The following is an 11,442-nucleotide window of genomic DNA, read 5'->3' as shown; positions in this document are numbered from 1 at the left end:
GCTCGAATGGTTCTTGAGAAACTTCGAATAAAGGCCATTTAGTTATCTCTGGAATGATGTAAAAACGAGCGTTCTTGCTCATTTTGCTTCCGAGATCATGCAAAACGGGACGGAAAACATGAAATTTGGACCATGGAACACGGCGATCATTTTTCTAATTTCATAGATAAAAGAAGACTGTATTTTTTCTACATAACCCCGCCCCCCCCTTGACTTTAAAGCTGGATCCGCCCCTGATATCACTGACAGGAAGTTTTAGTCAAAAAACACGCTAAAGAATCACCTAATTTATTTGCTTTTGCGCTTCATATTTAACACTCAGTATTCTCCAAAATCATCGGCAACGGTCGCAAATCTGCAAAAATCACTAGAGATGAAAAGTTTCTAAACACCACAGAAAATAGATTTTCAATTCTGGAGTCGGTCATTGGCGCACTGGAAAAAAGCTCTGGGGTAAAAATAGACACAAACGGCTTTGAATATTTTTCAAAAAACCAATGCAAGACCCCATTTTATTCACATTTTTAATTATTGATAAATGCATTGTTTTCTTTAAATTTGCAGAATTACAGGGTTCTAGCTGCTCTAGTTTTGCGCTGGGAAATTTTTGAAAAAGGCCCTGCCGAACGCTGTTGAACTCTCGAACCAGATTCAGGATTCCGATTTTTTTTTAAATTAACCGAAAGTGTTTAGTGTACATATTAAAATTTTCCTAGGCTTTAAATTGGGGTCGTTTCTCTAAATGCCGAAAATTTTAGCGCTCGAGTTGTTTGAAAAATTTCAAATTTTTTAACTTCTAAATTCCGTAATTATGAAATCATGCGTCTGATTCATTTTAAGTTAATTGATACGAAATGCTCGACTAGCGACTTTCATTTTCGCAAATCCGGTGCAATGCCACGCCTATAGGCGTCAAGGGCAGATAATTTGCTCCTATTCGTTTCTGGGGCTAGAGGAAAGCGTCCTGCTTACAGGCACGATTCCTGATGATGATCCAGGTCGCCAGACCGAAACGCAGCCGCGCAGGTGCCTGATACGGTTCGGTCCACCTTGTGCGCTATCGCACACAGTTTGGATAAACCGCAAACAATTGCTAGGGCAGATGCGCTAGAAACCAGCGATTTTTTATGTGCGACCATTCGTTGCAAGTGATTACGCAATGGAATGTGGATGATGATTTTTTGAAGCTTTCAGGCTGTCGTGGAAAAAGTTTTTCAAACGTTTCGCCGTCACAAGGGCATTGCATCTTCAGGGGTATGCTCGCAGCGAACAGAACCAGAGCAGCTAGAATCCCGCAACTTTCAAAATTTTACTGAATTTAGGCTTTGCGGTGATTTTTCGGAAATTCTTCAAATCTGAGTCGAACAAACTCAAATGTAAAAGGTTTTTTAAAAAATTCCCTAACACAAAACCTGAGCAGTTCGAGCGAGGAAATTTTACAATAAATGGTACAATTAGTCCGTGCTTTAAAGCTTAAAGTCGTTTGTGGAAGTTGACTATTGTCAACTTATTAGTTGCGTGTTCTAGGTCAAGTCTAATAAAAATTTATGGCAATGTTCGCCCCAAATTTACCCCCACAAATTATGTATTCAGGCCTGAGGAAAATTATGTAAGCGACGCTTATTCTATTGGAGCTATTAGGAAAATTCGCTCGGAAATCACCTGTATGTCGAACATTTAAAAGTGACTAAACGCTGAGGAATTCTCCCATGTGAATGGGTACCTGAAATGGCGATTTATTTTCCCATTGAGCAGCAAAATCAACAGATCGGTTCTGAATCGACCCCGGACAGTTGAAGAACGTACTAGGAACCGTACGGGAACAATTAGCAAACTGGAGGTTGCCCGTGGCGTTTTTGTCTCCTTTCATGGCCGATGGATCATTCAAAGGGATTCTTTGACATCGATTTAAACCGTACCGACAAGCCCACGATGCCCAACGAAAATATTCACACACTCCGGAATGCCCCTCGCTGCTGGATGTTTTTCTTGGCGGATTTGGGTGCCTCAAGTAAAGTGTCAAAAAGAGTTAATCTGCACCTCTAAGCGGAGGCTCTAATGGTCCGTGTTGGTTTATCATTAGGCTCGCAGCGGAAGGATTATTTGCCAATTTGTTGGATTTTGTTGAAGCTTTTTTGTCAGATCTATGTGGGAATGTCCCAGAAATCAGCGCTCTTTTCTTTTGAAATTCCATATATTCACATTCCTTGAATCTGCCACAATTTTTCACTTTTCCCGTAAAATTTCGCAGATTTAGCCGTGTTGTTGCTCTAGTTTTGTTCGGGGAAATTTTACAAAATTGAAGTTAAAGCGACACGTTTACCCAAAAAATTTACCATTCTTCGTTTTTTTTTCAAGATTTTTCTAGAAAAGTTTCAAATTTCGGCACTTTAACTGCCCTCCTTTGGGGCTGAGGAATTTTTGAAAAAAGCTTGCACACTCAGTTGGAAGATTTTTAAGAACCTTGAAAGGCATAATTTTGGTCAAATTTTCAGAGATAAATATATGTTGTCTCTAAATTTGGAAAGTTTTGGGTCTCTAGCTGGTCTAGTTTAGTGCTGGGAAATTTTGGGAAAAAAGTCTATTATGCAACTTAAAGCGATTGTTGGGCAAAGATTTTTTTCCAAAATCGACACAAATTCCAATATTGATGACATTTTAACGAATTCAATCAATCACTATTGTATTCGCTTTAAATTTGAGGGCTTTTATCAGTTTTGTGCTGGTCTATTTATGAAAAACGCCCTACATCACTCTTAAATAACTGTGAGATCCGCATTGGAGACTTTTTTGCAAATGAACCAAAAGTTTAATTTTATTCAGATTTTTCAACACTAAAAACTGATGTATTTTCTCTAGATTTAAAAAATTTCCCACTTCTAACTGCTCTACTTTTGTACCAGGAATCTTTTTTAAACGCTACATAGCTCTAGAACCAGAATCATGTTTGAGATTTTTTGTTAACTGAACCGAAAGTTGCATTTTATTTAAATTTTCTCAGATTTAAAATTGGTGTCGTTTTTATAATTTCCAAAATTTCAGCGCTCGAGCTACTCTAGTTTTGAGCTGGTTAATTTTTGGAAAAGGTACAACCCAACTCTGTATGAAGCAACAGTTAGATGCATGTTTTGGTCTTGTGGCTGTTCTACTTCTATTTGATTTTTTTTGAAAAATGATACAAATGCCCGATTTGAACTAACATTTCCAGGATTGAATGTTGAAGCTTTTGCTCTACGTTTCGAAAGTTTCAGTCCTGTGAATGCTCTAGTTTTAAGTGGGACATTTTTTGAAAAAGGAACTACAAACGCATACAGTAATTGAGAGCCATCTTTGAAATTTATTCACAAATGGAACAAATATATGATTTTAAATAAAGTTTCTAGGATTCACTTTTGAAGCTTTTGCTCTACGTTTCGAAAGTTTCAGTCCTGTAAATGCTCTAGTTTTACGTGGGAATTTTTTTGAAAAAGGCACTACATAATGCATACAGTAACTATTAGAGCCATCTTTTAAATTTATTCAAAAATGGATCGAATATATGATTTTAAATACATTTTCTAGGATTGAATTTTGAAGCTTTTCCTCTAGATTGCCAAAGTTTCAGTCCCGTGGCTGCTCTAGTTTTGCGTGGGATTTTTTTGAAAATCGCACCACACAACGCATTATAAGGCGTCCGGTAGATACCTGTTTGAAATGTTTGTAAAAATGAACCGAATGTTCGATGCAAGTAAAAATTTTCAGAATTTAATAAGGAAGCTTTTCTATGGATTTCCAAAGTTTTGGCCCTCTGGCTGCTCCAGTTTTGCGAGGACAATTTGTTGAATAAAGTACGAAATAACGGAATATAAAGCAATGGTTAGCCATGTTCAAAAATGAGCTGAATGTCCGATTTAAGTAAAAATTTGTGGCTGCTCTATTTCAATGCGGGGAAATTTTGGCTGACTTTGTCCCACTTTCCCGTTCCTCGACTCTTTGTTCTGCTGAGTGCATCTTTCATTTGAAGTGTCCGTGCTCTTCGAAGGAAAACATTGAGAAAGTGGTGGTATTGATTCGAATCGCCCCCATTCCTCGAGAGTCAAATAACACAGTCGACTGAGTCCGCAAATCCCCCCTTTGGGAAAAAAACCCAATATCATCCAGAATAACAATACTAATCGGCACTAAAGCCTAATAATGTCTCTGCCCCCCTCCGCCCCACATCTCTCGCTCAGTTGGAACAGGTAATTCTCAGGTGTTCGGACCGCTTCGGGCCCGCTCGCCCTCATATTAGTCGTGAGGCAGCCGTTTGAGTAGTTGGATGTGCGAGGATCTCCTCCTTAGTCGGTCAACGAATAGATCGAGAACTGTTTCCCTTGCTCACGGTTTTTTCCCAAACAAATTTGTCCGAGAACGAATCGACCACCAAAAAACTTGAGAGTGAGTGCAAAGACGGCGTCCGACCCGACAACCCGATCTAGGTTCCTGTGATTTGTCCGAAACTTTGAAATTGATGGGATTCGCCCTGACTTTTCGGGTTCGTGGTGACGATGTTTGGGTGGCGAACTTGTGCCAGGACGAATTGTGATTCCAGCCCGAAGGATTTCGGCAAACGATGCAGGAATTTGACGTAATTCAGCCGCGATGCCCAGAGAAAAGGAATACTTAAAGCCTTTTGGACCACGTATGTAGTCGCTCTCTTATATTATGTGTGGGTGGTCAGTTGAGTTGAGTTGAGTGTGTTTTAAAGTTTGTGTGTGTGTTCTTTTAATCATAATGCCCGTAGTAGAGGAGCGCATTCTTGCCGCTCAATGCTGCTGTCGGTATTTTGTTTTTGGGTTTCGATTTTGTTTGTTTTATTTGCTGTCACGGTTTAAAAATACACATAAGCATATTATTACGTTCTCCAGTTGATCATTAACACTGCCCCAGATTATGCAACCAATTAATGTCAGCAAGTGGCTCAAACAACTGAAAATTTCATTGTTTTTTGACTATTTCAAGTAAAAAAAATTAAAGGAAAAAAATTTCGCAGTTTAGAACACAGCACTTTGGGTTTAAATGGACATTAAGCATGGTGGGAAATTTTAATACTAATGTGCCTGCGTTCGCAACTTTGTCACGGCCGTACTTGAATGCAAAATGCCTTGATTTTTCAAATTCTGCTAAAGCTGACCCTCGGTCTGAGTGTGAGGTAAACTTCATGCTAATACAAGGCTTGTTTGATTTTAAACAATCACAAAGGTGGCTTAAAAATCCAAATTTTTCTTAAATCCTTAAAAACTTCCCACGATACAGAAGACACTTTAATCTGCAAGACCTGAACATTATATTATATTCCGATCTCACAGCTGGCTAATTTGGGAAAAATTGTTCATAAATCCCATTTTTTTTTGGTTCTGCAAGTTTGTTTTTCCCAAACAGTCATTTAATTTTTAGACAAGGGGGTTTCTGAACTTCCTCACGTTACAGAAAATATTTCAGTCTGCAATTCCTGAAAATTTCATTGCGATCGAAGAGCTGCCTGATTTTTTATAAATTGTGGAAAATTGCTCTTGAATTTCAATTTTATTTTCGTTCTACATGTCAGTGTTTCCAACATCGTCACTTAATTAGACTAGACCGGGTGGATTCTTCAAACTTTCCCACGTCCCAGAAGACACTTCAGTGTGCAAATTCTGAAAATTTCCTTCCGAACCAACAGCTGTCTGAATTTTCAAAATTTCATGAAATTTGCTCCTGATGTCCTATTTTTTTTTCGTTCTCATAGTTGGTTTTTCAAAAATTGTCACTTGGTTACTAGAGGAGGTAGACTCCTGAAACTTTTTCACGTTACAGAAAATACTTCATCCTGCAATTCCTAAAAATTTCATTGCGATCGAAGAGCTGCCTGATTTTTGACAAATTGTTGAAATTTGCTCTTGAAACTCAATTCTTTTTCGTTCTGTATGTCAGTGTTTACAAAATTGTCACTTAATTGCTAGACGAGGTGAATTCTTGAAACTTTTCCACAATACATAAAACACTTGTGTCTGCAAATCCTGAAAATTTCATTGCGATCGAAGAGCTGCCTGACTTTTTATAAATTGTGGAAAATTGCTGTTGAAGTTCAATTTTCTTTTCGTTCAACATGTCAGTGTTTCCAACATCGTCACTTAATTACTAGACCGGGTGGATTCTTCAAACTTTCCCACGTTGCAGAAGACACTTCAGTGTGCAAATTCTGAAAATTTCCTTCCGAACCAACAGCTGTCTGAATTTTAAAAATTTGATAAAATTTGCTCCTGAAGTCCTATTTTTTTTTTCGTTTTCACAGTTGGTTTTTCAAAAATTGTCACTTGGTTACCAGAGGAGGTAGACTCCTGAAACTCTCTCACGTTACAGAAAATACTTCATCCTGCAATTCCTAAAAATTTCATTGCGATCGAAGAGCTGCCTGATTTTTGACAAATTGTTGAAATTTGCTCTTGAAACTCAATTCTTTTTCGTTCTGCATGTCAGTGTTTCCAAAATTGTTACGTAATTACCAGACGAGGTGAAGCCTTGAAACTTTTTCACAATACAGAAAACACTTGTGTCTGCAAATCCTGAAAATGTTATTCCGATCTCACCGCTGGCTAATTTGGAAAAATGTTTTGAAAATTGTTCATAAATCCCATTTTTTTGGTTCTGCAAGTTTGTTTTTCCCACACAGTCATTTCATTTTTAGAAAAAGGGGTTCCTGAATTTCCTCACGTTACAGAAAATACTTCAGTCTGCACCTCCTAAAAAATTCATTGCGATCGAAGAGCTGCCTGATTTTTGACAAATTGTTGAAATTTGCTCTGGAAACTCAATTCTTTTTCGTTTTGCATCTCAGTGTTTCCAACGTCGTCACTTAATTACAAGACCAGGTGGATTCTTCAAACTTTCCCACGTTACAGAAGATACTTCAGTGTGAAAATTATGAAAATTTCATTCTGAACCAACAGCTGCCTGGTCTTTCAAAAATTGACGAAACTTACTCCTGAAGTCCTTTTTTTTTCTTTCCACTAGTTGGTTTTTCAAAATTGTCACCTATTTACTAGAGGCGGTGGATTCTTGAAACTTTCTCATGTTACAGAACACACTTTCGTCTGCAAATCCTGAAAATTTCATTCCGATCCATGAGCTGCCTGAGTTTTGGTAAATTCTTGAATTTTGCTCCTGAAGCTTTTTTCCATCTGCATGTCGGTGTTTCCAAAATTGTCACTTAATTGCCAGACGAGGTGAAGTCTTGAAATTATTCCACGATACAGAAAACGCTTGAGTGTATAAATCCTGAAAATTTCATTCCGATCCAATAGCTTCCTGATTTTTGATAATTTGTTGAAATTTGCTTTTGAAGGGCAATTTTTTGTCGTTCTGCATGTCAGTGTTGCCAAAATAGTCTCTTAATTACTAGGCTAGGTGGATCCTTCAAACTTTCCCACGTTATAGAAGACACTTCTGTGTGCAAATTCTGAAAATTTCATTCCGATCCATGAACTTCCCGATTTTTAAAAAATTCTTGAAATTTGCTCCTAAAGCTCGTTTTTTTTTAGTTCTGAATGTCAGTATTGCCAAAATTCTCACTTAATTGCTAGACGAGGTGAAGCCTTGAAACTTTCCCACGTTTCAGAAGGCACTTCAATGTGCCAATTCTGAAAGTTTCATTCCGAACCAACAGCTTCCTGATTTTTGACAAATTGTTGAAAATTTTCCTTCAATAATTTTTTGTTGTTCTGCATGTCAGTGTTTCTAAAATTGGCATTTAATTACTAGATTAATTAGACTTACGACCTTAATTAGACATTAAGGACTAGATTTAAACTTTTCCACGATACAGGCAACGCTTCAGTCTTAAAATTTAGCTCCAATCTGACGCGTTTTGGTCTGCTTCAGCAACAACTAGGTCTCCTGGTAGGATCTGTTCAGCTAGAATGGGCTTGTTTCTGGCAATTGTGCGGATATTGGCAACATTCAGAACACACTCTGTACACGATCCTTGACACTACAATACAACACCCATTGGTAATCTACTAAATGACGCAAATTTTCCATTCCCATCACAATCGCGTTGACACCAAGTCGCACCTGAATTTCGTTCATTTTCGTCCAATATTCCAATGCCATGTCTATTGCCAACACACTGTCTAATGATGCAATCGCACTTTTATTAATTAATCAAGTTAACAAACTGAACTCCAATTAGGATTTCTTCGACTAATTGGAGCATTGCACGACGTTAACCGCGTGTTTGCTGCTCAGACATTTTGCCTGATGCATTTACGGCTGTATCGTTTGCGCAGTGAGATGACTGAACGTTTGGCTCAAGTGCTGGGTGATTTTTGCGATGTCAGTTTCTGGACAACTAACGAATCTATTTTATTAATTAGCGCATTTCAACATTCGTTGTTGCGTACTGGTAGAATTTGGATGCATTCTCTAGAATGTGAGAATCGTGTTGAAATAGTCGCCGACAATGAGTCGGTTTGTTTCGTTGATAAAGGCGCTAATCGAAAAGCAATATTAAATTCATTGGCATGCCTGGATGTTAATTGAATTTAAAGGCCTAATGGCAGTTGCTTCAAGTATGGCGAAACAAATACAGTCGTGTTTTGGTTGGTAATGCCGGTGTTTGCGTGGAGAAACAGGGCAATTAATGCCGTTTAAGTCGATCATATATTCGCCGGTAATTAAAGCGAAACACCGTTGGAAAATAATTAAATAAATGCTGTACGGGAGAGAAGTTCTGTCGGTCTGAAACTGTATTTTATCCTTCGCGCATGCAAAAAACAATATTTAACCTCTATTATCTTACGCGCAATAAATTTGTTTATGAAGCGTATATGTAAGTACGCGAAATCCGTCTCCGTAAACTGTTAGTTTTCATCGTGAAAACATGAATAATCGGTTGCTGTTCCGCTTTTACCGGGAGCCGACGCTTTAGTTTTTCCTTCTGTTGTTGTCGCCTTTGGAGTGTGACCGCCCTGTACGTTAATGCGCAAACCGCACTCTGGTTATGAAGTGGTACCAAGAGTGGTACTCCGACGAGGTGCACCGGTTTCGTGTGTAGTACGAGTGTGTTTGAACCTGCCGACCAGTAATCGTTTTCCCATAGCCTTGGCCCAACGCACCTTTCGGACCATGGCGCCCATCATGGGCACTGCCCAGTACCATTCGGCTCTTTTGACCACATTTTCATTGTCAGCCTCCAGTCTTTTACCACTAAAAATATGTGGCATCGGTCAAGGTTCAACAGCATCTCTCATCGAAATCCAACCCCCTAGTGGATACTCTAATCTCATTCTTACATGCATGCGAGGGTGTGCATCGTTAGATTGAGTCACCAAATTGCATTTGCCATGATAAATTACCCTGTTTTACCCCGAGAAGGGATGAGGAGTGAACGATGTTAAGATCCCAGCCAGATGATTCGGCACAGAATCGCGTTTCGTCATGGCAAAAGCAAACATTAACAACGAAAATTGTCGCCCACAACGACAATAAAAATTCCGCTGCGGTAATCCGGCGCCTGCACACCTTTGCGGTTGAAACAGCGATCCTGCTAACCACCTGAAATGCTAAAACAATCGCAATTATGGTTAGGATTTGGGCGATGGGAAAATGGCTTTCTCCTCGTTCGTATTTTTAGCGAAAGAAAGCGCCCAGGGCCACCGGACAATCCAGATTTGACACAGTGGCTATATTTGGATTGGATTCTATTGGCGCTTTTGAGGCAGAGAAATAGGAGTTGAGTTGTTCGATGTGGAGTTGGTTCTTCCTCAAGAGTCCCTACAGGATTGAGGGCGAATTTGGGTGTATTCGGTCATGTGGGAGATTTGACCTGGTCATTTTCTCTGGCAGCTTCTCATAGCCATTTTTCAATGCAACCTGACCAGGTAGGAGAATTTCGATATCGATGCTCAATAAAGGAAACTTTGCTTTAAGTATTGGCTGACTTTGGATGCATTCGGCCCGCTAGGGGAGTTGTCATTATTTTCCAAAGTTTGGTTCGTTTTCTTAGAGTTGGCCGTTTTTGCAACATCAGTTTCCGACTGCCATTTTTTGGCAACCAGACCAGAGCTTTTTATGGCGAGCTCAGTCGTCGATAAACGAAGCTTTATGTGAAATGCCGGCTGAATTTGGATGTTTTCGTGCAAATGGGAGAGTTGTAGTAAATTGTGAAACTTTGGTTAGTTTTCTTTGACTTGGCCGCGTTTGCAATGTCAGTTTCTGACAGTCATTTCTCGACAACCAGATCAGACATCGGAATGATGATACGAGCACTACATAAAGAAAGCTTCTGGTAAAATTCTGGTGGAATTTCAATAGATTCCGGCAATTGGGAGAGTTAAAATACATTCTTAAACTTTGGTTAATATTCTTGGACTTGGCCGCTATAGCAATGTCGGTTGCTAATGGTCATTCCTCGACAACCAGATCAGACATCGGAATGCTGATATCAGGAATCGATAAAGCAAGCTTTTGGTAAAATACTGGCGAAATTTGGATGGATTCGGGCAAATGGGAGCGTTGCAATAAATTCTCAAACTTTGGTTGAATTTATTTGACTTGGCCGTTTTCGCAATGTCAGTTTCTGACAGTCATTTCTCGACAACCAGATCAGACATGGGAATGATGATACGAGCACTCGATAAAGAAAGCTTCTGGTAAAATTCTGGTGGAATTTCAATAGATTCCGGCAATTGGGAGAGTTAAAATACATTCTTAAACTTTGGTTAATATTCTTGGACTTGGCCGCTATAGCAATGTCGGTTGCTAATGGTCATTCCTCGACAACTAGATCAGACATCGGAATGCTGATATCAGGAATCGATAAAGCAAGCTTTTGGTAAAATACTGGCCAAATTTGGATGGATTCGGGCAAATGGGAGCGTTGCAATAAATTCTCAAACTTTGGTTGAATTTCTTTGACTTGGCCGGTTTTCGCAATGTCAGTTTCTAACAGTCATTTCTCGACAACCAAGTTGGATATACCAGCATACCGATATCAGCACTGGATAAAGAAGACTTTAGGTGCAATATGGGCGGAATTTTGATGCATGAGGCCACATGGGCATTTTTTTATAAATTTCCATACTTTTCCCGCGCGGTTCCGACTTACCTAAAAACATCCCTGAAACGCTGTTTTGAGTGTCGTCGGCATAAACCGACACTGGCTGATTTATCGATGGATTAACCAGCGAAAACGGTTATTAGAATTCTCCGAGCCCCGTTTTAATCGAAAACCATTTCTCGTTAGAACGAAAGAACGCCCATTAATGCAAATCTCGAAAAAAAGTTATCGCCAGTGGATCTTGGCCAGTTCGCACGTAACTTTGTTTAAGCCTAAACGCTTCAGTTCCCATACTTTATCCATTTATGTCTTGCAAAGTTTAATGCACTTGATTTTTTTCTTAAACACGCGAGCTTTGCCTTCCGACTGCAAATATTCAGTAATTC

At 39.2% G+C, this 11,442-nt stretch overlaps 1 protein-coding gene across 6 annotated transcripts in view; it reads left to right on the top strand.

Annotated features, from left to right (window-relative positions):
- Positions 1-11,442, top strand: part of LOC109534345 — a 60,750-nt gene that overhangs the window by 21,256 nt on the left and 28,052 nt on the right. For 2 of the 6 annotated variants that reach the window (XR_007282135.1, XM_048669084.1), the window contains exon 1: positions 4,242-4,660. The exons of the other annotated variants lie outside the window; for them this stretch is intronic. Coding sequence is in view for 1 of the 2 variants with exons in the window: in XM_048669084.1 (XP_048525041.1) it covers positions 4,621-4,660 (40 nt within the window). In the remaining variant the exon portion in view is untranslated. Of the gene's footprint in view, positions 1-4,241; positions 4,661-11,442 lie in introns of those variants that run through there. 6 annotated transcript variants of the gene reach the window in all.

Source organism: Dendroctonus ponderosae, unplaced genomic scaffold (assembly GCF_020466585.1).
Source record: "Dendroctonus ponderosae isolate FM_Combo_2020 unplaced genomic scaffold, Dpon_F_20191213v2 Dpon_F_20191213_8, whole genome shotgun sequence".
Taxonomy (NCBI): Eukaryota; Metazoa; Arthropoda; class Insecta; order Coleoptera; family Curculionidae; genus Dendroctonus; species Dendroctonus ponderosae.
Note: the sequence above shows the minus strand (reverse complement) of the source record. Positions and strands in the feature narration are given on the sequence as shown.